The following is a 27,052-nucleotide window of genomic DNA, read 5'->3' as shown; positions in this document are numbered from 1 at the left end:
ATCCAGAACAGATCTGGGTGCGTTTTTTTTTTTTTTTTGTGTGTGGTGTGAACCAGTGAGAATCTGTTGACAAACTGATGTAAACTTCATCTGGTTTATATATTAAAACTGTGACTGAACTAACGAAACGAACTGTCCGCATGTGTGAAAGGGGCCTTATAGTTAAAACTCCTTCTGCCAGGAGTTTTTATATGATATTTTTGGGGCAACATGAGGCACATAACAGTGACGTTCACGTAGATGACCTGGGGGGGGGTGAGTAGTAAAGTCGGGTAATTGATCTTCATTTTTACTGGCCACATACAAGTGGATATGATGACCAGTTGGGGTCTGTTTACATTGCCAGGTCAGCAGTGCTTTGCTGTGCAGCAATTTTACCTTGGGATGTTGAATTTGACTGGCAGCATCAGCTGACACACTTGCCCACTGAAGTTATCAGACCGCGCTGCAGCCACAAGCCCAATACAGCTATGGGGATTATGGTGCAGCAGAACAATGTAAAATCCCCATTGGGATTGAAGAAAAAAGTCATTTGGAAGGCTTCAGTATCTTGTAAAAGCCTGTAACCGGCTCAAAGCTGTCTCTAAAAACAAAATCCACCTTAGATTGCTTTTCAGAAGAGTAGTAGAAAATGCCACTCATGTGAACAAGCCCTTTAAAGGCCATATGTTCAGTGTCCAGTTTGCAAATGCAACCTTAAAGCGGAGTTCCACTGGCATTTGTGTTAAAAAGTCAGCAGCTACAAAAAGTGTAGCTGCAGACTTTTATTAAACACACTCACCTGTCCCATGATCCAGCGATGTGGCTGGGGGGAGCCTTGATTCTCTCCCTCTTCTCCCCGCGGCGCCGGCATCTCTAGGGTGGGCAACCATCTGTGACAGCTTGCGGCTTCACAGCCGGTTGCGCACTGCGCGAGTCGCGCTGCACATTTTTAATTGACGGGCAATCTTCTGGGACCTGTGACTTGTCCCAGAAGATTTCAAAGCAGGAGGGGGAGAGGAGAACTTCCTCTCGAGCCGCCTAGCGGAAGTGGGAGCGGGTACCTGTCAAAACTATGTAACCCTAAAAAAAGACAGGACCACTTAAAGTGGTAGTTCCACTTTTGAGGTGGAGATCTACCTGAACAACATGGGAGAAGTGAAAGATCACCAGGCACAGTGTCGAACACCTGATTTAAACCTCTAATTGCCATACTACCATGCCACATTTATGTGCATCAGATGGCAATCATGGGTTTAAATCAGGTGGTGAGGAGGCAACAGATCACCTCACCACCACCTATCTAACACACGCGGATCGCTTTTCAGAGGAGCAGCAGTGCCTGCTGCACTTGTGAATGACCCCTTAGCTTCATTCGGCAGCAGCACCCTTAGTGCTCATTCACACTTGCATGGGTGGAAAAACCTTGCAGTTGAGTTGCGGTTTTACTGCCCGCAATTCCTACCATTTAGCTGCCAAGGCAGCAGCCGAAGGTATACACCTGCCGCAGCAGGAATTATGGCCCCTGTTGCTTTTGGTGGGTGCTACCATCTGCCAATCATGACCCATTAAGTAAATAGGGGCACTCTGCAAGTGCCTCACAACTGCATGCTTCTGCAGGGAGCAAGAGGTTAAATTGGTGGTGAGAAAGCAAGACCATGCTGCCTGCTTTAACCCCTTGTTTGCTGCACTGCACAAGGTTTCAGGGCACTTGCAGAGTGGCCTCATTCACTTGAATGGGTCATGCTTGGCAGGTGCTACACTCACCAACGACAACAGGGTGTAGAACTCCTGCTATGACGTGTGCACACCCCTGGCCACTGCAGCGAAAGGGGGTGAGATTGGGCCAGGGTTGATAAAAACTCATCTTGACTATGGGGTTTTACCACCCCCCCAAACTGCAAATGCAAATAAAGTAAACCCTTACTGTTCTGAGCCCCCTATAAGGCTGCTTTCACACTGATGTGCTGCAGTTTACCTGCACTGTGGGTGCAGCGCAGTGCATCTGTGACTTTCTTGGGTTAGCTGTGTTTTGTCATAGACTTCTATTTATATCCTGCAGGTGTGGTGGGCTTTCTGAAAGCACCAAAACTCATGCATTCAGAAAGTGCACCAAGCCCTGAAGATTTAATAGAAGTCTATGGCTAGGTGCAGTAAACCTGCAGGGAAGCTGCTTGTACCACCACGCTGCACCCACAGTCTTGGTAAACCCAGCACATCAGTGTAGAAGCAGCCCTATACTTTTATGGTCAGTGTATTGCTTCCCACTGACCTGTAGATCTCTTCTTTCCTGCTGTTGGCACCACTCTGGAGACCGCTAACCGGGATAAGAGGTAGAGTGCAGTTTAGGGATCGACCAATATATTTTTTTTTTTTTGGGGGGTGATGCTGATTTTCAGGCTGCTATTAGGTGCCAATATTCTGCACATTTTTATTTATTTTTTTTCTTTTTACCACTTTTGTTGCTGTCACAAGGCATGTAAACATCCCTTGTGACAGTAATGGGTAGTGACAGGTACTCTTTATGGAGAGATCTGGTGTCTAAAAACCCAAACTCATCCTCTGCACTTAAAAGCATTTTAAATGCCAAGTTTGGCTATTTGGAATGTGGTCCCTAATTTCTTTTTTAATCTGGCGCTTTTAAAGCTCCAGTACCCAGAAGTGATGTCATGACATCGCTTCTGGGTTTTTACATTAGAGACACGATCAGAGCCGAATGCGGCTTTGTTCAGGTCTTTGGCCAGGCGGCATACTTGCTGGCTGGTCGCTCGGGTCTCCCGGTGGGACGGGAGACCCAGACGAGCCTCGGGAGGAGGGGGAGGGGGGCCGTCCCCTCCCACTCCTTGTAGCCGAGTGGCTGCTCAGCCGCATCAGCCTTCATTACAAGAAAGCTGACTGTCGGCAACAGTACCGGGGTAATGCCTCTAGCTGCAGGCATCACTGCAGTGAAGAAATATCGGTCATATTGGCAAGTTTGTGGATGATAACGATGCTTCAAAAAAGTGACTATCGGCCACTGATAATCGGCCCCACTGATAATCTGTTGATCCCTCGTGCAGTTGGTATCATTCCGCATGAGACAGGAGCCAGCACTACATGGGCTTATGTGGCGCTTGTTTCCTACTACAGCTCCAATTTTACAAATAGTCACTCTGCGTTTCACTTTGTTTGACGCTCTGGGATGGTGGGGTCAGTAAGCCCAGACCACGCTCTGGTAGATCGCGCTGACCCCTGCTCTACAATAAGGAAAGGCAAAGGTGGACAAACTACAAAGAGAGAGTCCAAGATCAACCACAAGGATGTACAGACACTTAACAGGATCTGTTTACAGGCTTCAAAATGACCAAATGTTGAATTCACACCACTGTGCCCTAGTGTCCACAAAAGTTGTACGTCCTAAACACCACATGACTGGAATGTATTTGGCAAGGCAACAGATGCAAAGTCTTAGTACATAATTTTTTGGAATTTTTAAATTGGGTGCAGTATTGTTGGGTACAGAAACTACCAGGACCAATACACACAATAGGACAACAATGCACTCGGTCGCGCGCCTGGTGCTGGGGTCTCTTGCCCCCACTAGGCAGCAGGGATGCCGATGCACGGGGCCGGCGGCCGTGATCGCCGCCGGTCACCCGTGATCGCTCCCTGCTGAGAGGGAAGAACGGTCAGCTGTTGTAAACACAGCTACACAATGTTAACAGGCGCTTGATCGCATATCGAACCAAAAGTCCATGGAGTTAAGTCATTAATGGCACAGGGGGAGAAAAAGTCCACCATGTAGGGCAGCCATCCAGAAACCAAAAGCCAGGGGTTCCACAGGGCTAAAACAAAGACAGACAGAGGCGCCTCTAAGTGTAGACTTTATGCAACAGGTTTAATGAATAAAATTATGCACTCATGTTAGTAAGCATATATTCATGCCCAAGTATCTTGCCGTGAAGGAGCGCGGCTGCCCTCCCCCAGGCAGCAAGCACACTCGGAAACGCGTCGCATGCAGATGACATCATCCAGGGTCGACTATCCACCAAGCCTTGCTGTCGAGCAAATACACAGAGCCTACTTCCTGGTTCTAACCTTGCCGTACAAGCCGGCCACGGCGAAAGGATTTCAGCTCCAGCAGGACGGATGTCCATGACCGGATGATGTACAATTCTCCACACTGGAACCTTGTTTTATGGGCATGAATATATGCTTACTAACGTGAGTGCATAATTTTATTCTTTAACCACTTGCCGACTGCCTAACGCCGATCTACGTCGGCAGTCAGCCCCTCACAGGCAAAGTGACGTAGGGCTACGTCACTAGCTTGTGAGGGTCTAGGGAGCGAGCGCGCGCCCCCGGAGGCGCGCTCCCGCTCCCGCGTGGTCACGGACCCCCCCCCCCGCGCGTGTGACCAGCGGACCCGATGTCCGCCGGTCACTCGGCGATCGGCGGGGGAGAGGGAGAATGTCAGGCAGCTTGTGTAAACAAGCTGCCTGTCATTCTCCTCGCTGTAAAGACACTGATAAAACGGATCTAGTATGTAGATCCGTTGATCAGTGTCCTTACAGCTCAAGCCACAGCCAATCACAGTAGAAAGCACGCCCCTAGGGATACACACAGCCCCTCCCTTCCAAATAAAGTTAACCCCTTCACAACCAGTGTATTTTTACAGTAACAGTGCATATATATATAGCACTGATTACTGTAGAAATGTCACTGGTAACCCCAAAAGTGTCACAAATGTCAGTCAAGGGTCCGATCTGTCCGCCCCAATGTCGCAGTACCGCAAAAAAATCGCAGATCGCCGCCATTACGCGTTAAAAAACAAAAAAACAAAAATGACAAAAATCTTTCCCTTTGTTAGTAAACGCGATAACTTTTGCGCAAACCAATCAAAATACGCTTTTTGCGATATTTTTTTTTTTACCAAACATAGGTAGCATAAAACAAATTGGCCGAAAATTTTAAAAAATTTTGATTTTTTACTTTTTTTTGGGGGGGAATTTCAGATAAAAAAATGTGAAAAATATTGTTATTTTTGCAAAATTGACGCTCTTTTTTTTGTTTATAGCGCGTGATCAAAAAATCGCACAGGTGATCAAATACCACCAAAAGAAAGCTCTGTTTGTGGGAAAAAAAGGACGTCAAATTCGTTTAGGTACAGCGTCGCACGACCGCGCAATTGTCCGTTTAAAGTCACGCAGTGCCGAATCGCAAAATACCCCCTGGTCAGGAAGGGGGTAAAATCTTCCGGGGCTTAAGTGGTTAAACCTGTTGCATAAAGTCTACACTTATGCCCCGTACACACGTGCAGATTATCTGCAGACTTTTGTCTGCAGACTTACCAAAACCATATAATATGAGGTCAAACCTAAACACTTTCAATTTGTATGCAATCCGGCAGGCCCTTGCACTACATAGAAAAGGTAAATCTGAAGACAAAAGTCTGCAGATAATCTGCACGTGTGTACGGGGCATTAGAGGCGCCTCTGTCTGTCTTTGTTGTAAACACAGCTGGCTGTTCTCTCTGAAATGATCAGAGTGCCTGTGATCCCTCTGTATAGGATCACAGGTCTCTATGATCATTTCACAAGCCCATACAGTTATTAAACACTCCCCTAGGCTCACACTTAACCCTTTGATCACCCTGGGTTAACCCCTTCCCTGCCAGTGTCATTATTACAGTAACAGTGCATATTTTTAGCACTGATTACTGTAGTAATGTCACTGGTCCCCCCAAAAAATGTCACTTAGGGGTCTGATTTGTCTGCGGCAATGTCGCAGATCGCCGCCATTACTAGTAAAAAAAAAAATTCCCCCTAGTTTGTAGACGCAATAACTTTTGCGTAAACCAATCAAAATATGCTTATTGCAATTTATTATTTATTTATTTTCTTTTAAAAGAAATGTCGCTCTTTTTTGTTTAAAGCGCAAAAAATAGGCATTGCACCGGTGATCAAATACCACCAAAAAGCTTTATTTGTGGGGAAAAAAAGGACATAAATTTTTTTTTAGATACACGACCACGCAATTGTCCGTTTATTATAATGCAGTGCCAAATCACAAAAAAAGAGGTGGTACTGGGAGGTGGGTAGAGGGTGGAAGCAAGGAACAATGCTCTGAGGTTGGGGGGGGGGGGGGACCAGGGGTGTTCCTGTACCTATCCTCTGAGGGCGGAATAAAAGCCCTGTGTAGCAGTAAGGATTTGGCTGATAAGTTTACCATAATTAACTCTGAATGTAGTGTGCTGGCAGATCTTCATTATAAACTGTATTACAAGATGTGCACACGTGTTCTATCTAAATAGAACCTGCCCTTATAGTCTTCTTTCTTACTACTTCTTTCTTTTTCTTCTTTCTTCTTTGCTTCCTTCTTTTTTTCAGTATGCTGTGTGAATGGGAACACATAACATGCATTTAGTGGGGAATTTCTCAAATGCGACTGCAAAGGGCAAATGGAAGAACTGTATTAAGCTGTGGGGCAATTGGGGGTCCAGTACAATTGTTAGTGTATACAGTGCTGGGACAAGGTCAATCGGTGCCCACGTGGAAGATGGGGAAACTGCGCCCCCCCCCCCCTCTTCCCGTTGCATGGATTCAGAGCTCCTCCCTTCTTCCACCCCCAGTACACAAACCTCACCCCTCTTCCTATCCCCCAGTACAGAGCCTCCCCCACGCCTAGCTACCCCACCCCTTTTCTCTTCCCTTATTTCGTCCATCCTGGTATGTTTTACTTTAAATTGACTATAGGTGTACTTTTCTTCACCTAAGCACACCTTTTTTTCATAAAAACATGTTTGTTTCTAATCCATATGATCGGCTAGAATGTGCAGATCACATGGTGTTGGAGGCTTTTGCAGCAGTCTGTAACCCCCGTTTCCCTAAAAGGCCCATAGGTCATACTGTGGTTAAAGTGGGGGATTTGCATTTCCTTTCTGTTGAGTACATATTCATGAGAAGCTTGTATATATTATGATTGCCTTATTGATCTGTTTAGTGCAGGGGGTGCTCAACCTTTTGAAGAGCAAGGGCCACTTAAGTGATTTGGTAACCAGTCGCAGGCCACGAAGAAAATAAATGGTTACCAATTTCAAATTTTTTTTTTTTTTTATTCTGAAAAGCCAAATGAAGATGTTCAACAATCAGGATCATCATTTTCCATGGGACAATTCCCTGTTTGGATGTTTATCCACTGTTTACAATCACAAAGAGTGGATGACCCTAGTATGAACACTGCCTTTTGTTTACTTTTTACACGGACTCCATCTGTTTCAGCGGTTACAGAAGGAAAATGGAGAGGATGGTTTCCTGTATATGCTGCCCCCCCTGTCCAAGTGTAAAATAGAATGTGACAGGGTGGCGGCGGCGCATGGGCCCTCTGGAGCCCATTGCGATCCCTGATGCTTCACCAGTGGTTGGGGTATGGGATAAAAACATGTCAACTATAGGGTTTTACCACCCCCCCCCCCCAACCGCAAATGCAAAGGAGCCCTTACCAACCTATAAGGCTGCTATAAAACCCATCCAATAAAAAAAATGTAAAAAAAAACATTTATTCATCAATTTAGGCCAATTTTTATTCTGCTACATGTTTTGGTAAAATCCCAATAAGCGTATATTGATTGGCTTGCACAAAAGTTATAGCATCTACAAACTATAGGATTTTTTTTTTTTTATTTTACTAGTAATGGCTGCGATCAGCAACTTATAGCAGGAGTGCGACATTGCGGCGGATAAATCTGACGCTTTTGACACACTTTTGGGGACCCATGACACCAATACAGTGATCAGTGCTAAAGAATATGCACTGTAACTGTACTAATGACGCTGGTAGGGAAGGGGGGTTAACATCAGGGGTGAACAAATGGTTAAACGTGTCTCTAGGGCAGTGATGGCAAACCTTGGCACCCCAGATGTTTTGGAACTTAATTTCCTATGATGCTCATGCACTCTGTGGTGTAGCTGAGCATCATGGGAAATGTAGTTCCAAAACATCTGGGGTGCCAAGCCTTGCCATCACTGCTCTAGGGAGTGCTTTCAAACTGTGTGTGTAAGGGGGGAGGGTGCTTGTACTGTAAGAAAACAGAGATCCATGTTCCTGCTTAGCAGAAACACAGGATCTCTGTCTTCTCTTGTCACAGAACAGGGATCTGCCTCAGGAACGATTGGCGGGTTCCGGCGGACATCTGGACCTGTTGATTGGCTTCTGCTGTATCCAAGAAGGTCAAGAAAAGGTTAAACAAGCTGAAGTTAAAAGCTGATTAGTTACTATGCACAGCTGCGCCACATTCTGTGTGCTCCAGTTTTAGTAAATCCCCCCCCCAAAGTGACATTCATCCTATTCTGCTCCAGTTGCAGATCCCCTGCTGATTGGACCGTGGGGTGCCCATGTGAAAGGGGCCTTAGGCTCCACTGTTAAAAAATAAAAAGTGGTAATCTGTATGTTGCTTTTAATGAGAGTAAACTATATAGCAGTGTAATTGTTGTAAAGGGAAATAGTGTCCCATTTGTGAAGTGTGTTCTGTGCGTTGTACCTGTCCTATGTATGTCCTCTGAAGGGTGGTGGCTGCATAGAGGTTATCAAGCACTAAGCATGTCTTCCTGACAGCATTGCGTATCATTTCGTCAACCCCAGCCCTGGATGTGGTTGCTAGGCAGCCAGCGCTGATGTATTGGAGGTGTCTCTAGTTTGCGCCAGCCTCTTGTGTTCCAGAGCCTGTGCATGCTGTCTGCATTCTGCTGACATCTTCCAGCTCGCTGTGTTTAGGGAGGAGGGGCATCAAGCCACTGCTAAGTGAATTCTTTCCGAGGCAGTTGTGACCAATCATTCTTTCTGCTGCAGAGAGGTAATGGAGACTCAGGAGGGCTAATCCTTTTGGTATTAATTTAGTGGTTTGCGTGTGGGGGTGGGATAGAAGGATGCTGCTCTTCTTGCTTTCTAATTAATATTGATGGCTGGAGACCAACAAATTAATGATCTCGGCTTTGCATATGTTTATAGACTGCGTTTTGAGCTGTTTGGAAACATTTCGTTTTTCCCTTTTCTTGACATGAGTTTGAGTTTTCTTTTTCCGTCTAACAGAGCTTCAAATACTGCTGACAGTTCTGCAATAAATTCCGGCTGATGCCAATATAATAATATAGAGCATTTATGACACCTTTTGATTTTCTTGTTTTGCAATTGTTTTTCTTACGTCTTATCCGTTTATCTGTGTTTGTTGTGTGGATAACACCTTTTTGAAGTGCTCCATTTTTTTTCTTTTGAAGGTCATGCAAAAGATCTCCACATTTTGTATATTTCAATGAAGAATGTCAGAAATACTGCATTAAACCACTGAGCATGTGATATGTTGCTGTTTTATCTGCACACAGAGGACAATGACAGTAATTACTATGATGTCATCTGGTTTACTCCTACTTTTCTACTGAGCTACTGGCTTACTGCTAGTCTTCTACTTGGCTACTGGTTTACTCCTAGTCTTCTACTTGGCTACTGGTTTACTCCTAGTTTTCTACTGGGCTACTGGTTTACTCTTAGTTTTCTACTGGGCTACTGGTTTACTCCTACTTTTCTACTGAGCTACTGGTTTACTCCTAGTCTTCTACTTGGCTACTGGTTTACTCCTAGTTTTCTACTGGGCTACTGTTTACTCTTAGTTTTCTACTGAGCTACTGGTTTACTCCTAGTCTTCTACTTGGCTACTGATTTACTCCTAGTTTTCTACTGGGCTACTGGTTTACTCTTAGTTTTCTACTGGGCTACTGGTTTACTCCTAGTTTTCTACTTGGCTACTGGTTTACTCCTAGTTTTCTACTTGGCTACTGGTTTACTCCTAGTTTTCTACTTGGCTACTGGTTTACTCCTAGTTTTCTACTGGGCTACTGGTTTACTCCTACTTTTCTACTGAGCTACTGGTTTACTGCTAGTCTTCTACTTGGCTACTGGTTTACTCTTAGTTTTCTACTGAGCTACTGGTTTACTCCTAGTCTTCTACTTGGCTACTGGTTTACTCCTAGTTTTCTACTGGGCTACTGGTTTACTCTTAGTTTTCTACTGAGCTACTGGTTTACTGCTAGTCTTCTACTTGGCTACTGGTTTACTCCTAGTCTTCTACTTGGCTACTAGTTTACTCTTAGTTTTCTACTTGGCTACTGGTTTACTCCTAGTTTTCTACTTGGCTACTGGTTTACTCCTAGTTTTCTACTGGGCTACTGGTTTACTCCTACTTTTCTACTGAGCTACTGGTTTACTGCTAGTCTTCTACTTGGCTACTGGTTTACTGCTAGTCTTCTACTTGGCTACTGGTTTACTCTTAGTTTTCTACTGAGCTACTGGTTTACTCCTAGTCTTCTACTTGGCTACTGATTTACTCCTAGTTTTCTACTGGGCTACTGGTTTACTCTTAGTTTTCTACTGGGCTACTGGTTTACTCCTAGTTTTCTACTTGGCTACTGGTTTACTCCTAGTTTTCTACTTGGCTACTGGTTTACTCCTAGTTTTCTACTTGGCTACTGGTTTACTCCTAGTTTTCTACTGGGCTACTGGTTTACTCCTACTTTTCTACTGAGCTACTGGTTTACTGCTAGTCTTCTACTTGGCTACTGGTTTACTCTTAGTTTTCTACTGAGCTACTGGTTTACTCCTAGTCTTCTACTTGGCTACTGGTTTACTCCTAGTTTTCTACTGGGCTACTGGTTTACTCTTAGTTTTCTACTGAGCTACTGGTTTACTGCTAGTCTTCTACTTGGCTACTGGTTTACTCCTAGTTTTCTACTTGGCTACTGGTTTACTCCTAGTTTTCTACTTGGCTACTGGTTTACTCCTAGTTTTCTACTTGGCTACTGGTTTACTCCTAGTTTTCTACTGGGCTACTGGTTTACTCCTACTTTTCTACTGAGCTACTGGTTTACTGCTAGTCTTCTACTTGGCTACTGGTTTACTCTTAGTTTTCTACTGAGCTACTGGTTTACTGCTAGTCTTCTACTTGGCTACTGGTTTACTCCTAGTTTTCTACTTGGCTACTGGTTTACTCCTAGTTTTCTACTTGGCTACTGGTTTACTCCTAGTTTTCTACTTGGCTACTGGTTTACTCCTAGTTTTCTACTTGGCTACTGGTTTACTCCTACTTTTCTACTGAGCTACTGGTTTACTGCTAGTCTTCTACTTGGCTACTGGTTTACTCTTAGTTTTCTACTGAGCTACTGGTTTACTCCTAGTCTTCTACTTGGCTACTGGTTTACTCCTAGTTTTCTACTGGGCTACTGGTTTACTCTTAGTTTTCTACTGAGCTACTGGTTTACTGCTAGTCTTCTACTTGGCTACTGGTTTACTCCTAGTCTTCTACTTGGCTACTAGTTTACTCTTAGTTTTCTACTTGGCTACTGGTTTACTCCTAGTTTTCTACTTGGCTACTGGTTTACTCCTAGTTTTCTACTGGGCTACTGGTTTACTCCTACTTTTCTACTGAGCTACTGGTTTACTGCTAGTCTTCTACTGGGCTACTGGTTTACTCCTAGTTTTCTACTTGGCTACTGGTTTACTCCTAGTTTTCTACTTGGCTACTGGTTTACTCCTAGTTTTCTACTTGGCTACTGGTTTACTCTTAGTTTTCTACTGGGCTACTGGTTTACTCTTAGTTTTCTGCTGAGCTACTGGTTTACTGCTAGTCTTCTACTGGGCTACTGGTTTACTCCTAGTTTTCTACTACTGCAAAGTTGACCTGTACAATTATGACCCAGTGATTGTGCTGTTAAAGTTCTGCTCAACCGTAGAAGGTAGCAATCCAATATCTGACACAGAAGGAATGCTGAGATTTGGGGTCTACAGGTTAACCAAAGCTGTTGTAGGTAGATTAAATATACACTCGATTACCAAAAGTATTGGGACTCCAGCCTTTACACTTACCTGAACTTTGATGGCATCCTAGTCTTAGTCCGTAGGGTTCAACATTCTACTCTTTGCAGCTATAACAGCTTCAACTCTTCTGGGAAGGCTGTCCACATGGTTTAGGAGGGTCTGTGGGAATGTTTGACCATTCTTCCAGAAGCGCATTTTGTGAGGTCAGGCACTGATGTTGGATGAGAAGACCTGGCATGCTGTCTGCGCTCTGATTCATCCCAAAGATGTTTTTACTGGGGGTGAGGTCAGGACTCTGTGCAGGCCAGTCAAGTTCCTCCACCCCAAACTTGCTCATGTCTTTATGGACCTTGTGGACAGCCTTCCTAGAAGAGTTGAAGCGGTTATAGCTGCAAAGGGTGGGCCAACTGGATATTGAAGCCTACAGACTAAAACTGGGATGCCATTAAAGCTCATGTGCAGGTAAAGGCAGGTGTCCCAATACTTTTGACAATATAGTGTAGTTTTAATTGGGATTTAGGATTGCATAACTCATCAACTACTATTAATCTAAATTGTATATTTTTTTAAAGCAAGACCTATCAATAGCATGTGCTATCTTGTGTATCTGAGTGAGAGTCCGTCTGCAAAAATGGTTCTGGTGATTGAAAAGTAATGCGTGAACATATCTTTAGGGTGACGGGTGTCCCACGATTCTGTTTGCACGGTTTTGTCTTGCTTTGTCTGGTGGCAAAATCGTGCAGCGATTTGGGCTGGCAATGAAAGTAGGGGGATCGCAAGCGACCCAGAATGCCAAGGTGTGGATGAAGCCTTATTGCTCTGATCGTAATTCTCTTGCAAGCTCTGTTTCCTGGCAATGCTACTCAGGTGATAACGCTATAAGAAAATTTTAGCATTTGCAATTCTGTGTTGCTGGTCAGTAGGAAGAAGGGTGGTCATCTGACTTCAGGAAGGATCCTGGGCTTGCTTCCTTCTTCTTCTTCTTTTTTTTTTTTTTTTTTGTTTGTGTACTTCAGCAAGACAGTCTCACAGAAAGGGAATAGTACCACAGAACTCAGAGATGCATCCAACATGTAGAGAAGGGTGAGTCGCAGTATATTTTAGGTACAAAACCGCATACCTGGCACGTAATAATAAAATACTGTATTTTCTGGCGTATAAGACTACTTTTGAACCTCAAAAAAATCCCCCTAAAATGGGGGGGTCGTCTTATACACAGAGTATAATATCTCCAAGGTAACCTAAGTATAAGTATTACTGGTAGATGTTATCTCAAGACGCTGGCTGTGTGGGAATCCTGTACCGGTATACCGTATGTACCGTAGCTTCGGCTACATACAGTATACCATGCTGAGCCAATTGCAGTGAGCGATGTATTCTATTATTGAATGCAAAGCCTGCTCGGATTGGCGGAGTAACATCAGCCCGCCTCTCTGACTCTGCCAATCCGAGCAGGCTTTGCTTTCAATAATAGAATACATTGCTTACTGTGATTGGCTCAGCATGGTATACTGTATGTAGCCGAAGCTACGGTACATACGGTATACTGATACAGTATTCCCGCACAGCCAGCGTCTTGAGATTACATCTACTGGTAATACTTGGGGTACCTTGGAGATATTATGAGGGATTACATGTGGGATTACATGTATTACAGTACTAGGGTACCTTGGAGATCTATGAGAAATCTGATGTTTTTCAATGGTGTTGCCTTGCTTCGGAAGGGGGGTAGTCTTATACGGTGAGTATAGCCCAAAACCTATGTTTTAACTTGAAAATTAGGTGGGTCGCCTTATACGCCGGAAAATACGGTAAATGGTGGCATTAAGATCAAAACTATCGATCTCGTCTGGAGTAGCAGTTTGCTTTGAGATTATGACATTGTTACCTTCTAAGCAGGGCCTTGCCTGCGTACTTTTTAGTTTTTCCGAAGACAGAACTTAAAAGAAAAAAACAAGAATGAAGAGGGTAAACCAGTAGCACTTCAATAGTGCTCTAAATTACTATCAGTATATTGCCATCTGACGCGTATCAAGTAGCATGTCCTACAATATAGGTGTAAGAGATGGCAAGTAGAGAAGATATGGGAGAGGGAGAGTGGTGGAGGTCAGAAATAGTGAAGTGGAAGTAATACAGCCTGGGACCCCAGAGGCCAGGCCACCACATCAGTCGACTCTAGTTTCCCTGATTACACTCATTCTCTTCTGGATTTTACTTGGAATTTACTAAGAGAGCGCAGAGGACACATAGGTGTTGTAGCTAATATTGGAAATTATGCTAACAATACCATGTTTTCCAGTACTGCTCTGCCTTCCTCATAGCTCCTGTCAAACGCTCTATTTCGGTAATTTCGTTCACCACAGGGATTCATTGGCCTGCTGTCAGCGGGGCATTTTGCTGCAGTTAGTAAGTGTATCAAAAGATCTTTTATCTATGTTGCGAGAGCAGACTTAAGGGAAGTAGAACCGTCTCTGGCCTATCTTACAAGGCTATATTGGTTTGGTCAACTTGGAGACTAGGTCACTAATCGAGTCCCACAAGGGGTGGATGCGGGGGCACGTCCAGAAAATATGTAGCACCATACCATTGCCTTGGCAATGACAGCACGTCGGTAACACTGTGGGGTAGATCCTGTGCAAAAGGGTAGGTATCCTGTACCATTGCGTCAGTTTTCTCTCCCAATTCCAGGAGTCTACTAGCTATAGAGGGAATCCCGGACTTCTTTTGATGGTGCAGGGGAGGATGGCACCAAAAAGCTAGGATTAGTAGGCTGAGAAAATTACTTATGTAGAAGTTGAGTTTTAGCAGAGTCTTGAAAGCCGAGGTTAACTCCAATAGATAGAAAAGCTCACCAGTTAGTCTCACTATAAAAATGAAAAAAATTTGAATATATAGTTGAATTGTACCTTTCTTGCACAACTTCTTTCTTTTTTTATATTTTTTAATCTACAGCTTTAATAAAATTATCCATGAAGGTCCTTGTTCAGGCCATGTTATGGAGTGACAGAGCTCTGTCCCTGTCTCCAAAGTGGCCACTGCCCGTTTTTCTCCTTCAGGAATTACATCCTTTACATTGCTCCTGGAGTGCATGCATAAAGATTGAAAGTGGCTACAAAGAGGCTGTAGGAGAACAGCAGTGCTGAGATGCAAAAAATAAAGTCCAGTTGGGGTTTACATCTAAAGTTGGCAATAGTAAGCTAATCTATTACAAACTATTATTAATGGTTTATAAATCAATTTATTAAGCCTGCATAAGAGTGCAGCGTTTACAACCCCGGCTGTCGCCCTAAAACCTTGTACACCTGATCAGATTTTTTAACAAATTTTCGTCCGCTTTTTGTTGCATGCTAGTCTCCTATGGAATTACGAAAATTCTCGTAAGACAGAATTCAACTTCAGATGTGCTGTCATGTGTTAAATTGTTAAATGGTTTCCAAGCATGCGTAGTCTTGTTCTTAGAATTTTTGTTTGAAAACTCTACTAATTAAATGAAAATTGGATGTTGTGTTCACGTACGATAAAAATTTTATAGCCTGCATGTTCAGTTGTTGTCATACGAAAATTCATACTTGGCTGACGAAAGCAGTATACTAACGATCCAAAAAATGGGCAGATTTTTGGTCGTAAAAAATTTTTAATTCAGATTTTCTTATCGTGTGTACAGGCTGTACACTCGATAAGAAAATCGGAAGTAAAAATTTTTGTCCGACCAACAATCTGCCGATTTTTGGATCATTAGAATAGTGCTTAAGATAGACCCTTGCCCTCCCACCCCATTTTCCTCTTGTACTATACTTTCCCTTGTAATACTATCGAACTGAAGGATAAGCACTGCCTCTGGTACAGGCTTAACAGTTGTAAATAAGACTTACCGTAAAAAAAAAAAATACACATTTCTGTTTATAGTGTGACATCTTTGCCTGTACAGAGGCTGATTCTTATCAGAATGCGGTCATCCTTAAAATAGTGTTTGTATGACCATCTTAAATCCTACTTTTTATCCCCCGCACTCCACAATCTAGGATGAAAGTACGAGAGCCAGATTCTCCTGCATTGCACTGTGCTGTCATCTCATTGCTTTTCAGGTACATTGGAGATAGATTTGTATAGGTAGGGTCTTGCTAGTTTGGTGATGCCCATTTTGTTATCCATAGAGCTGGCAGCTGCAGAGACTCAGGTTATGCATAGTGGCTTTGCCCGATCACTAGACAGTCCTGCATGGGTGTCTAAGGCTGGTCATGGATGGATCAAAAACCAGCCAAACTTTGATCCATGTGTGACTGTCCCTGTTCGACAGGAAAGCCGTATAAACAGCAGATTGAGCACAGTCCGTGCTTGATTGGCTGGCGCAAAATTAAGTGAATATAGGATAAACTAGTGAGCAACCGATTATTGGCAAAGCTGATATATCGAGGGCTGATATGCACTTTCCTCGATATATCGGAATCGGCCCCGGAGGTTACCGATATTGCCGATATTTTGGGAAAGTTCTTGTACCGGAATGATGCCTGCAGCTAGAGGCATCACCCCAGTACCAGTGTCCATAGCCGACAGTAGGCTGTCTTGTAATGACAACCGATGCGGCTGAGAAGCCGCTCGGCTGTCATTACAAGGAGCGGGAGGGGACGTCCTCCCACCCGCCGCCTTCCGCGGCTTGCCCCGTCCCAGCAGGAGACCCGGGCAAACAGCCTGCAGGGCCGCCAAAGACTCAATCAAAGCCGCATTCAGCTCTGATCGGGTCTCCATGTAGAAATCCAGAAGCAATGTCATGACATCACTTCCGGGTACTCTGTGCCAGATTAAAAAAATGACAGCATTCAAAACCTTTTTGAATGCTTTAAGTGCAGAGGCGGGGTTTGGGGTATTTTATAGCCCCAGATCCCTCCACAAGAGTACCTGTCAAGTGATGGAAAAAAGTAAATAAATTTTAAATGTATGAAAATTTCGGCCGATACCGATATGCAATGGCCAAAATATCAGCAACGAAAAACCGATATCGGTCGATCACTAGGATGAACTTGGAAGATTGAAGATGCTTTGTTTATATACAGTATGTCTATATCGGTGCCATTTATTTCCAGTGGGTTCTCAGCAAATGTTCCATGTACCATTTTATGGCCGACATTAGAAACAATGGTTTTTCACACATTGCACTGATCGTAGCCATTAGACCTGAAACAGCTGCATGCAGTAAACAATAAATGGTTCTAATATTTTAGATCATGTCTGTGCTATACAACAGCCGTTCTATTGGCACAGTTGGCCTTTCTGGTATGAGGAAATTAACATATTTTATACAGTTCCACAGTTGGTGATGTCATTTATATTGGTTTCCATAACTAAAGGTCCTTGTTTAGGGTTCGGTTTACTTAGTAGATTTAAATACCAGTTATATATATAATATATGAGCTGATTATCTTGCCATCACCTCTGTGTGGAAGTCATTCAGCACCAAATGCTTTTATCATGTTACGATGAGAAGAGCATTTCCACTTTTTTTTCTTATTTTTTTTAAGACCGGAACCATGATGAAGTATTTTTCTTTGATTAGGCTTTCTTTTAGGGCTTTTTAAAGAACTTGTGAGCATTTAATTTTATCTTAAAGAAATTAAAATCCCCACTTTTAAAGCAACTCTGTTGCTTAAAAATATTTAAAGAAAAGCCACCGATTAAAAGGGACACATTACCTGGCTGGTGACACTCCCAAAAGTTTTAAGATCTAAAGATTGTCCTGGTAGGTGTAGCTTTTCTTCCTTATGTCAGAACCTCTAATAGTGACGTCACTAAATCTTATTGCTAACCTTCTGAGACCAAGGGCCCAGTTGCACTATTCTACTCTAGTGGTTAGCATTAATGTGCATTGCATTATGGCAGCCTATTCATTTAAATGGCCTGCTAACACAAGAAAATGGCCAATTTTTTTTTTTTTTTTTTTTTTTTTTTAAGCCTTGACAAAAAAAAAAAATCACAGTGCAGGTTATTGGTTTACCATATATTGCAGTATCCAGGAACACATGCCCATCTGAGGTAAATTGCCTGGGTGCTTTGGGGTCACAGGCACTGCAATGTGCTGGAACGTAATGGCACCGCAACTGACCTAGGCCCCAACAGTCAGAGGAAGCAGTGCCTTAGATTTCACGCCATAGATGTACAGCTGTGATGCTCCCTCACATAGGAAGTACACTGCTATTTTGCATGGAGAATGCCATAAAAAAAGTGACATTTTTTGTGGAACTGCTCTAAAGGAAAAATATGTCTAGATACATAGGGGGAGATTTACTAAAACTGGTTTACACAGAATCTGGTGCAGCTGTGTCTGTTAACCAATCAGCTTTCAGGTTTTATTGTCAAAGCTTTTTTAAACATGCTGAAGTTAGAAGCTGATTGGTTACCATGCACAGCTGCACCAGATTCTGAGTAGTCCCGTTTTAGTAAATCTCCCTTATAGTATCTAACATAACATAGCAAATCTTCTTGTTTTCAGTCACCGCTTTTTTAAGCTCCAAGATATACACACTTGTCCTGGCAACAATAAGGGCTCCCATATTCTTTATTGGATTTTAAATGTATATTTTTAAGAATGCAGCACTATTATTTTTATTAAACTATGATTGTAAACACTTTAATGTAACTATTCATATATACTATTTTTTTTTTTATTATTGTTTTACTGAAATCCTTTACACCTATAAATTATAGACCTTAGCTCTATTATAATTTATTGCAAGCTCCACAAATAGCTTGACTGGAAACTATTAATGTACAATGTTGCTCAAGACTACTTTCTTCAGTATATTGTCAGTTTCTCATTCATTTGAGGTGCAGGAGAATATACTGCCGGACATTGGCAACCTGCTTGCAGCACTTGCTGTGGAACCTGCATGCAAAGGGCACCTGCTTTGCATGCCCTTCGAGTGACATATTTCTTTTGAAGCTGCCCTGGAAACCCTAATCTGGATGTCACCAGGGGCAAAAGTATCCATCTGTCCCAGCAGAAGAAAATTGCGATTAATCTGGACATGCTCACTTCACTTCTCTTCAGAGACCAAAAACAATTTATTTCTAGGCCTCTACCTCTAAAACCAACCTCAAGCATGGCATCCATGCTGTCTGCAAATCCTATACTTCCAAGTCTCTCAAACCTTCACATACATCTTCAGCATGAGGGGACACCACTGGTTTCAAACTGGGGAGACATCTGTTAGCCTTTGCAGACATTTGTGCAATCAACATCTCAGATTCTTGGCTGCAGGAGGTGGTTTCCAGAGTTTAGAATTCAGTTTCTAGCCCCCCACCCTAGCTTCATGTCTTCCAAACTACCTGTATCATTGCACAGGTTAGCTGATCTCCATGCAGCCCAGGTGGGTTGTTTTGAAACAGGTGGCCATATTTCCAGTCCTGCTGTCCCTGGTTTTGTGGCAGAGGAATCCTGCTCTTTCATCAAGGAAAGTTCTTCTTTCTGAGATCATTGAAGATCCTAACAACAAATGCAAACCCGTTGGGCTGGGGAGGAGTTCTCGATGTCCTGTTGGTGCAGGCGACTTGGATGTTGGAGGAGTCTTGTCTCCAAGTCTGCATTCTATCCAGCACTGAACACCTCAGCTGGAGGGTCTTCTGATAAGGATTCAGTTGGACAATAGCACGGCAGAAGCGTACGTCAACAATCCAGAGTCAGATCTCTGGAACCAGATATCCAGTGCAAAGACTGCTAGCTTCTCACTGTTTAAGACCTTTTTACATGATGGCTTCCATTTGAGCTCCCCTGTGGATCTTCATTTAATTCCCTCAGCGCTCCAGAGACCACCGCATTAATGGCGCTTTTCCACTGCATGGAACCGAACGGTTCGGCTCGCTTTTGTGCTTTTCCACTGCTGGTACCGCATGGTATGGTGTAGGAACGGTTCGGTACGGCGGCGCTTTTCCACTGCATGGAACCGAACGGTACGGCTCTCAAGAACAGTACCGCCTCGATTGTGGTTCCAAGAGGTACCATACCGGTATCGTATCCCACAATCCTTTGCATGCAGTCACTACTAGCCACTGATTGGTCAGAGAATCCCACCCACCCCGTTGTTATCCCAACCACTTAACTTTAGTACTACTTTAGTGGAAAAGCAAACCATACCGTACCGAACCGTACCAGTGGTGGAAAAGCAAACCGGGCCAAGAAGGGCCGAGTAGAGCTGAGCCGGTACTTGCAGTGAAAAAGTGCCAAAAGTGATCAGGGATATTCTTTGCCGTTCTCATTCACAAGGTTGCTTTTTCTGGTTGCTATCACCTCTGCAAGGTAAATGCCTGACCTGGCAGCCTTATCAGTTGGACTGATTTTTGGATGTCTCAACAGTCTAGGAACTTCAGGGTCCTTCAGTGAATGAGAGAGAAAATTAGATTTTTGTACTTATTGTAAAATAAATTTCTTAAAGTTAATTGAAGTACACCGATCCCAATCCTCTGGGTTTGTGATCATGCTCTTGGTACCACTTTTCCACAAAACTGAGGTATTCAGGGAATAGGTTTGGTTTTACTGAGCTGGCTTATGTTTTTGTGTAAATCCTCCACAATGAACTCCAAGAAAATGTATTTTATGGTAAGTACAAAAATCCTTTTAGTTTTTCAACTTCCTCTAACATAGCGTTTTTTTGATGCATCTGTTTTGTTTTTAATTTATTGCAAAGAATTAGAGTGCTCAATCTAGATCGGAGTTATGTCTTGCTTGAACAGATGATATTTTTCACAGGTATTGTTTGATGAGCGTCAAGGGTTGTTTCACTGATTTCCATATTGACTTTGGAGGGACATCCGTATGGTACCATGTTTTTCGAGGTGGAAAGGCAAGTCCCATTTTTTTTTTTTCATTCATTATTCAGGTGTGCACATAGAGATGAGGAGAGAGAGAGCGGTTTATTTAGCCATTTATACTCTTGCATTCCTTTTTGGAGCTTGTTTACAAGTCCATATAACTGTGCAATGTAATTGTGTTATCCAAAATATTTCTGCCATTCAAAGATATTCAATGTATACAGTGCATCCAGAAAGTATTCACAGCTCTTCACTTTTTCCACATTTTATGTTACAGCCTTATTCCAAAATGGATTAATTTTTTTTTTTTTTATTTTCCTCGAAATTCTACAAATAATACCCCATAATGAAAACCTGAAAGAATTTTTGTTTGAAATCTTTGCACATTTATAAAAAAAAGTGAAAAAAAATCCCTTGAACGTAAGTATCTACAGCCTTTGCCATGACACTCAAAATTGAGCTCAGGTGCATCCTGTTTCCACTGATCATCCTTGAGATGTTTCTACAACGTGATTGGATACCACCTGTGGTAAATTCAGTTAATTGGATGTGATTTGGAAAGGCACACACCTGTCTATATAAGGTACCACAGTTAAGAGTGCGTGTCAGAGCAAAACCCAAGCCATTAAGTTCAAGCAATTGTCTGTCTGTAGACCTCTGAGACAAGATTTTGCACAAATCTGGGAAGGGTACAGAAAAATTTCTGCAGCATTGAAGGTCCTAAGGAGCACAGGGACCTCCATCATCCGTAAATGGGAAGAAGTTTGGAATCACCAGGACCCTTCCTACAGGGGACCTCCCGGCCAAACTGAGCGATGTGGGGAGAAGGGCCTTAGTCAGGAGGGTGACCAAGAACCTGATGGTCACGCTGACAGAGCTCCAGCGTTTCTCTGTGGCTAGAGGAGAACCTTCCAGAAGAACAACCATCTCTGTAACACTCCACCAATCGGGTCTGTAGAGTAGAGTGGCCAGACGGAAACTAATCCTCAGTAAAAGGCAAATGACAGCCCGCCTGGAGTTTGCCAAAAAGCACCTGAAGGACTCTGATCATGGGAAACCAAATTCTCTGGTCTGATGAAACAAAGATTGAACTCTTTTGCCTGAATGGCAAGTATCATGTCTGGAGGAAACCAGGCACTGCTCACATCATCTGGCCAATATCATCCCTACAGTGAAGCATGGTGGTAGCAGCAGCATGCTGTGGGAATGTTTTTCAGTGGCAGGAACTGGGAGACTAGTCAGGATCGAGGGAACGATGAATGCAGCAATGTACAGAGACATCCTTGATGAAAACCTGCTGCAGAACGCTCTGGACCTTAGACTGGGGCGAAGGTTCATCTTCCAGCAGGACAAGGACCCTAAGCACACAGCCAAGATAATGGAGTGGCTATGGGACAACTCTGTATATGTCCTTGAGTGGCCCAGCCAGAGCCCGGACTTGAACCCGACTGAACATCTCTGGAGAGATCTGAAAATGGCTATGCACTGACACTCCCTATCCAACCTGATGGAGCTTAAAAGGTCCTGCAGAATTAGAATGGGAGAAACTGCCCAAAAATAAATTCTACCAAGTTTGTAGCATCATACTCAAAAAGACTTGAGGCTGTAATAGGTGCCATTAATGCATATGAGATTTTATTTTTTATTTTGCAAACATTTCAAACCAACCTCCTTCACATTGTCATTATGTGATATTGCTAGTAGAATTTTGAAGAAAATAATCCATTTTGGAAAAGGGCTGTAACAACATACCAAAATGTGGAAAAAGTGAAGCGATGTGAATACTTCCGGACGCACTGTATTGCTAAACTGGTCCTTTAAGACCTGGTTTATGTCTATGCATTTATTTGTACTGTTTCACACCTATGCAGTTTGCGATTGATGCGTTTGCATTTTTGTTTTTCACTTGCACTTTTACGTTTTTTTTTTTTTTTTTTAATGTGTTTTTGGGAGGGGTCTGTGGCCATGCGGAAGAAACCATGCAGTGATTGCATTACTGCTGTTTTTATGTGTTTCCGCTGCATTTCTATCAAAGTATATAAAACCAAAAATGCAACCTGCTGCATGGGGAAAAAAAAAAAGAAAATGCAGAGATGTGAACTTGACCCTGATGAAATCATGTTAAATGGCCCGATCCTTTTATTTCGCTAGTCTACCATAGTCTGTTCTGTAAAAATATTTGAAAGGTCTCGAATGTAGGAATTTTTTTTTTTGTTTTAATCAAACTTTTAGATTTAGAATTAAACTTCTGAAGGTCATGTAGAGAGTCAGTAGAAGTCCTAACCTCTGATTTATTAATCGCCAGGATGTCTCTCCTATACCATCTGAGACCTGTAATCCACCCTAGTCCTACACCTCCTTCCCCTGGCAGGAAATGTTCTCACCTTAGACAGTCAGTGCTCTGCAGCCTGGGGAGCTGACAGAACACATCTGCTGGAGCTTAAAACAAATCTAAACCCAAAAGCAAAAAAATTATATATTGCAGGTTGCCAATTCTTGGATGTGGCGGCTGCTTTAGTTTAGTTTTTGTTTTATTTTTTTAAGCAATTTTTTTTTTTTCACCTAGTGATCTGGCCAGCCACGCTTCCTGTTAATGGTTCTTCTGTTTACGGAGGAGCAATTGAGACACCCTTGGACAGCAGCATTGTCTAGCAATAGTAGTGTTTTGATGGATTTTAGGTGACTACCAAGTTGAAGCCTAACTCTTGCTAAAATACTTGTTAAGCAGTTACAGAAACAGTTTTTCTCTTTTTGGTTTTACATAAATTAATGCTGACCATTGTAAGAACTCCTGTCAGTGTTAAATGGGTTGTCTCGGCCTTTAACTGCCATTTATGTTGGACTGCTTGGTCGGTTAAAGGAAGTTGAAAGAACCGGCTTAGACAGGTGAAGAAAAACAAATGCAGCCACCACATTTAAAGATTAGTAAGCAGCAGTATATTACATTTTTGCTCTCTGCTATAGGTCTTCAGTTTTTTTTTTTCTGCCTAGTCAGGGAGTAAAGACAGTTCCCTGCTGGGATCTCTGGTCCTGGCATTTTTTTTCTTTTTTTTTTTTCTTAAATGGCTTTTTTTTCTCCTGGTTTTTTTTTTTTTCCTGCAAGAGCTACAATCAACTTCCGGACTCAGCGACAGGCTGGATAATCTAGATCCAGTGGTCACCCCCGTTTGGCCAGCGAGCACGCGCAGACCTCAGCTCTGTGCTAGGTCAGCTACGACATAGCCCCACTGAACAGGGGCTGGCCTGTGAGTTAAAGCGGAGTTCCGGCCTCGGGTCAAATTTAGATAAAAATACCCCCGGACAGTCGGGGCTAGTACATTCCGTAATGGATAGCCTCTGAACTGTCCCAGGTCGCACTTACCTGTAAGAAGAAATACTTACCTTGAAAAGTTCTTCTCCAGCACTGCCATCTCAGGTGTGGGCAGCTGAAGCTGCAGTGTCCCTCTTTGTGTCCTCTTCCGTGACGTCGGGGTCCCACAATGCACTGCACCGACCCCGCTCGTCACTTCCGGTGCAGGCGCGGCATCCCTGCACAGCTTCTGGGTATGCCCAGAAGCAGTTTAGCAGGGAATGCCGCGCCTGCACCGGAAGTAATGAGCGGGGCCGGTGCAGGCGAATTGACTCCTGGGAGCGATGACGTTCAGCTCCCAGGAGTCATCGCAAACCGGAAGAGACGGGGCGGGCCATGGCCGCAGAGGGAGGAAGTGGAAGGAAGGGGAGTATATTTTCTTCTATAATAAGGTAAGTGACCAAAAAAAAAAAAATCGGCAGTATCCATTTCTTTTTCAGGTTGCACTCAGCAAGCGGATGGCCCAAAATCGATTTTTTTTTTTCAATTTTGAGGCCGGAACTCCGCTTTAAACTTCTCGCGAGGTCATATAGGACCGGGTCTCGGCCTCAGTCGCAGCATTCCTCCTGGCCGACAGCCCCCCATTTCGTTGAGGAGGAGCTTCTGTCTGCAGTGGTGCCAGCCTGGTTCCTGGTATGGTGACTAGCTATCCCCCCTCTCCCCCTGGAGAGTTTTGGGGTGGGACGGTAGGACCTTTGGGTTCCCCTCCTTCCCTTCAGACCCCGGCTTGGTTGTTGGTGGTCCCTGTGGGCCATCTGGTACCTCCTCCGCCTTTCTTGGGTAGTGTGCTGGGTTGAGATAGTGACTGGGGCTGGTGTGCCGCACTGTAATGGATGGGGGGCGTGCCGGCGGTGGCTGGGCTTCTCTGCGGCTGGGTTTCTCGGGTGGGGTGGGGGGGTCACTGGTTGTTACTTTTATATCAAGTCAAAACTATCAGCGCAAAAAAACAAAAAACATGTATTGTGAAAACCGAATAGGTCCACCAAAAAAAAACTATATATATATATATATATATATATATATAATATCTCTCTATCCGGCAGCTCCCACCCAAAAATGTGCTCACTTATCAACAGTAAATCAATAGTGTAGCGCCAGACTCCTAAAAGTGCAAACAATCAAATCAGATAAATCACAAACTGTGCCTATTTAAATCATAAATAATCAATACATATTCACAGTGATAATATACAGTGCAAAAAATGTCATGCACAATAAAAAAAATCCTTAAGTGAAAAGACAGTCTATTCAGGCTGTGCAAACCAATCTGTGTATAGAAAACAGGAAAAGTCCTTCAAGCAAGTCCCATAGTGATGGATATAAGCAAACTCCTCCGTGACTGTGGCTAATCCCTTCACCTCCACTCGTGGCCTCTCACCTTATATGTAGGCCCAAGAGTCACCAAGGGTCTCGTACAGCATTTACACCCTCTCAAGGGGGGTCAGGAGAGATCAGGTACCACAGAAGAAGGGGATCCTCACTTCCTTATATCAAACTCAGTCCACATACAGCATGAAAGATAAATGGACATCTAGCGCTCTCTGTATGAATCCTTATGGCATTTATTATAATACAGTCTGCACTTACATTAGATGACACTCGGCAGTGCATGCATTAGCAGGCATGTGTAATACAAAGCAGCAGAGATGTGACGCTCGGCGTGCAGGCTCCGCCCCCTATACGCGTTACGTCAGAGCTTCACACAGCATTGACTTCCTCGGTAGGGGTCTCTTTATTTATCTTTCATGCTGTGAGCTGAAGGGATTAGGCAGTCACGGAGGTGTTTGCTTATCCATCACTATGGGACTTGCTTGAAGGACTTTTCCTGTTTTCTATACACAGATTGGTTTGCACAGCCTGAATAGACTGTGTCTTTTTCACTTATTAAGGACTTTTTTCTTTTGTCTTTTCACTTATTAAGGAATTTTTTATTTTGCATGACATTTTTTGCACTGTATATTATCACTGTGAATATGTATTGATTATTTATGATTTAAATAAGCACAGTTTGTGATTTATCTGATTTGATTGTTTGCACTTTTATGAGTCTGGCGCTACACTATTGATTTATTTTACTGGCTGTTACTGTCCTGTGCCCAGTCCACCCTCTCCTTGCCGGGTCCCTTGGAGCCGCATATTGCGGCCCATAGGGGTGCTATGCACTTTTTGTGGGGGTCCCCCTCATTACTTTTGAAGTCTTAGGAGCATGTTTTCCCACCTGACCCCCCTTTCAGAGGCTGCAGGTCCCTAGGGTTCCCAGTCCCCCATGACTGCACTAACAGTGGTCCCGGAGTCCTTTCTTTCCCAGGTGGAGGTGACCTTTAGGCGGCGGGCTAGCAGTGTCCCCCCCCCCCCCCCCCCTCCTCGGTCTCATCAGATATATCCTTGGTGGGACTCCCCCGAGGTGGATCTGTTGGCTACCCAGCTCAACAGAAAGGTGTCGAGGTTTGTGGCAAGGTCACGGAATCCTCTGGCGGACGCCAGACACTCTGGTGGCCCAGTGAGGCTAGTATTGTGTGATCTATGCCTTTCCTCTCAAGCTTCTACCGCGGCTTTTGCGCCGGATTTGAGGGCGAGGGGATTCCACTCATTCTAGTGCCCCGGATTGGCCTCGTCTGTCTTGGTATGCCGACCTAGTGCAGGTGGTCACTGACGTCACTTGGTGACTGCGCCTCAGGGAGGATCTACTATCCTAAGAGCCAATCTTCCATCCTGCTTTACAGTCGCTGGTTTGACAGCCTGGCTGTTGAAATCCAGGTGCTGAAGGATAGAGAATTGCCTGCTTTGTTGATTCCAATGCTGCTGAAGGCTAGGATGTCTACCTCTGGAAAGATCTACCATCGTATTTGGAAAGTGTATATTTCATGGTGAGCGTCGCTTGGAGTTCACCCTTGTCCTTTTTCGGTGGCTTGGATTTTGACTTTCTTCAATGGGGTATTGAGTAAAAATCGGCCTTGAGTACCATCAAGGGACAGGTGTCGGCCTTGGCGGTCCCGCTGACCACCTGGCCACGCACTTTCTTCGCCCATGTCCGTCGTTCCTTTCTAAAGTAGTCTCTGATTTCCTTTTGAATGAAGTCATTGT

General features: G+C 43.7%; 1 protein-coding gene across 4 annotated transcripts in view; it reads left to right on the top strand.

Moving 5' to 3' along the window:
- Window positions 1-27,052, top strand: part of KDM2B (lysine demethylase 2B) — a 246,416-nt gene that overhangs the window by 60,416 nt on the left and 158,948 nt on the right. For 3 of the 4 annotated variants that reach the window (XM_082244129.1, XM_082244128.1, XM_082244130.1), the window contains one exon: window positions 20,558-20,651. In XM_082244129.1, the coding sequence (XP_082100255.1) occupies window positions 20,558-20,651 (94 nt within the window). Of the gene's footprint in view, window positions 1-8,659; window positions 8,810-20,557; window positions 20,652-27,052 lie in introns of those variants that run through there. The other variant, XM_082244131.1, reaches the window with a different exon arrangement.

Source organism: Pelophylax lessonae (assembly GCF_965119305.1).
Source record: "Pelophylax lessonae genome assembly, chromosome: 1".
In the NCBI taxonomy this organism is placed as follows: Eukaryota; Metazoa; Chordata; class Amphibia; order Anura; family Ranidae; genus Pelophylax; species Pelophylax lessonae.
This window is presented reverse-complemented; position numbering and strand designations above follow the sequence as displayed.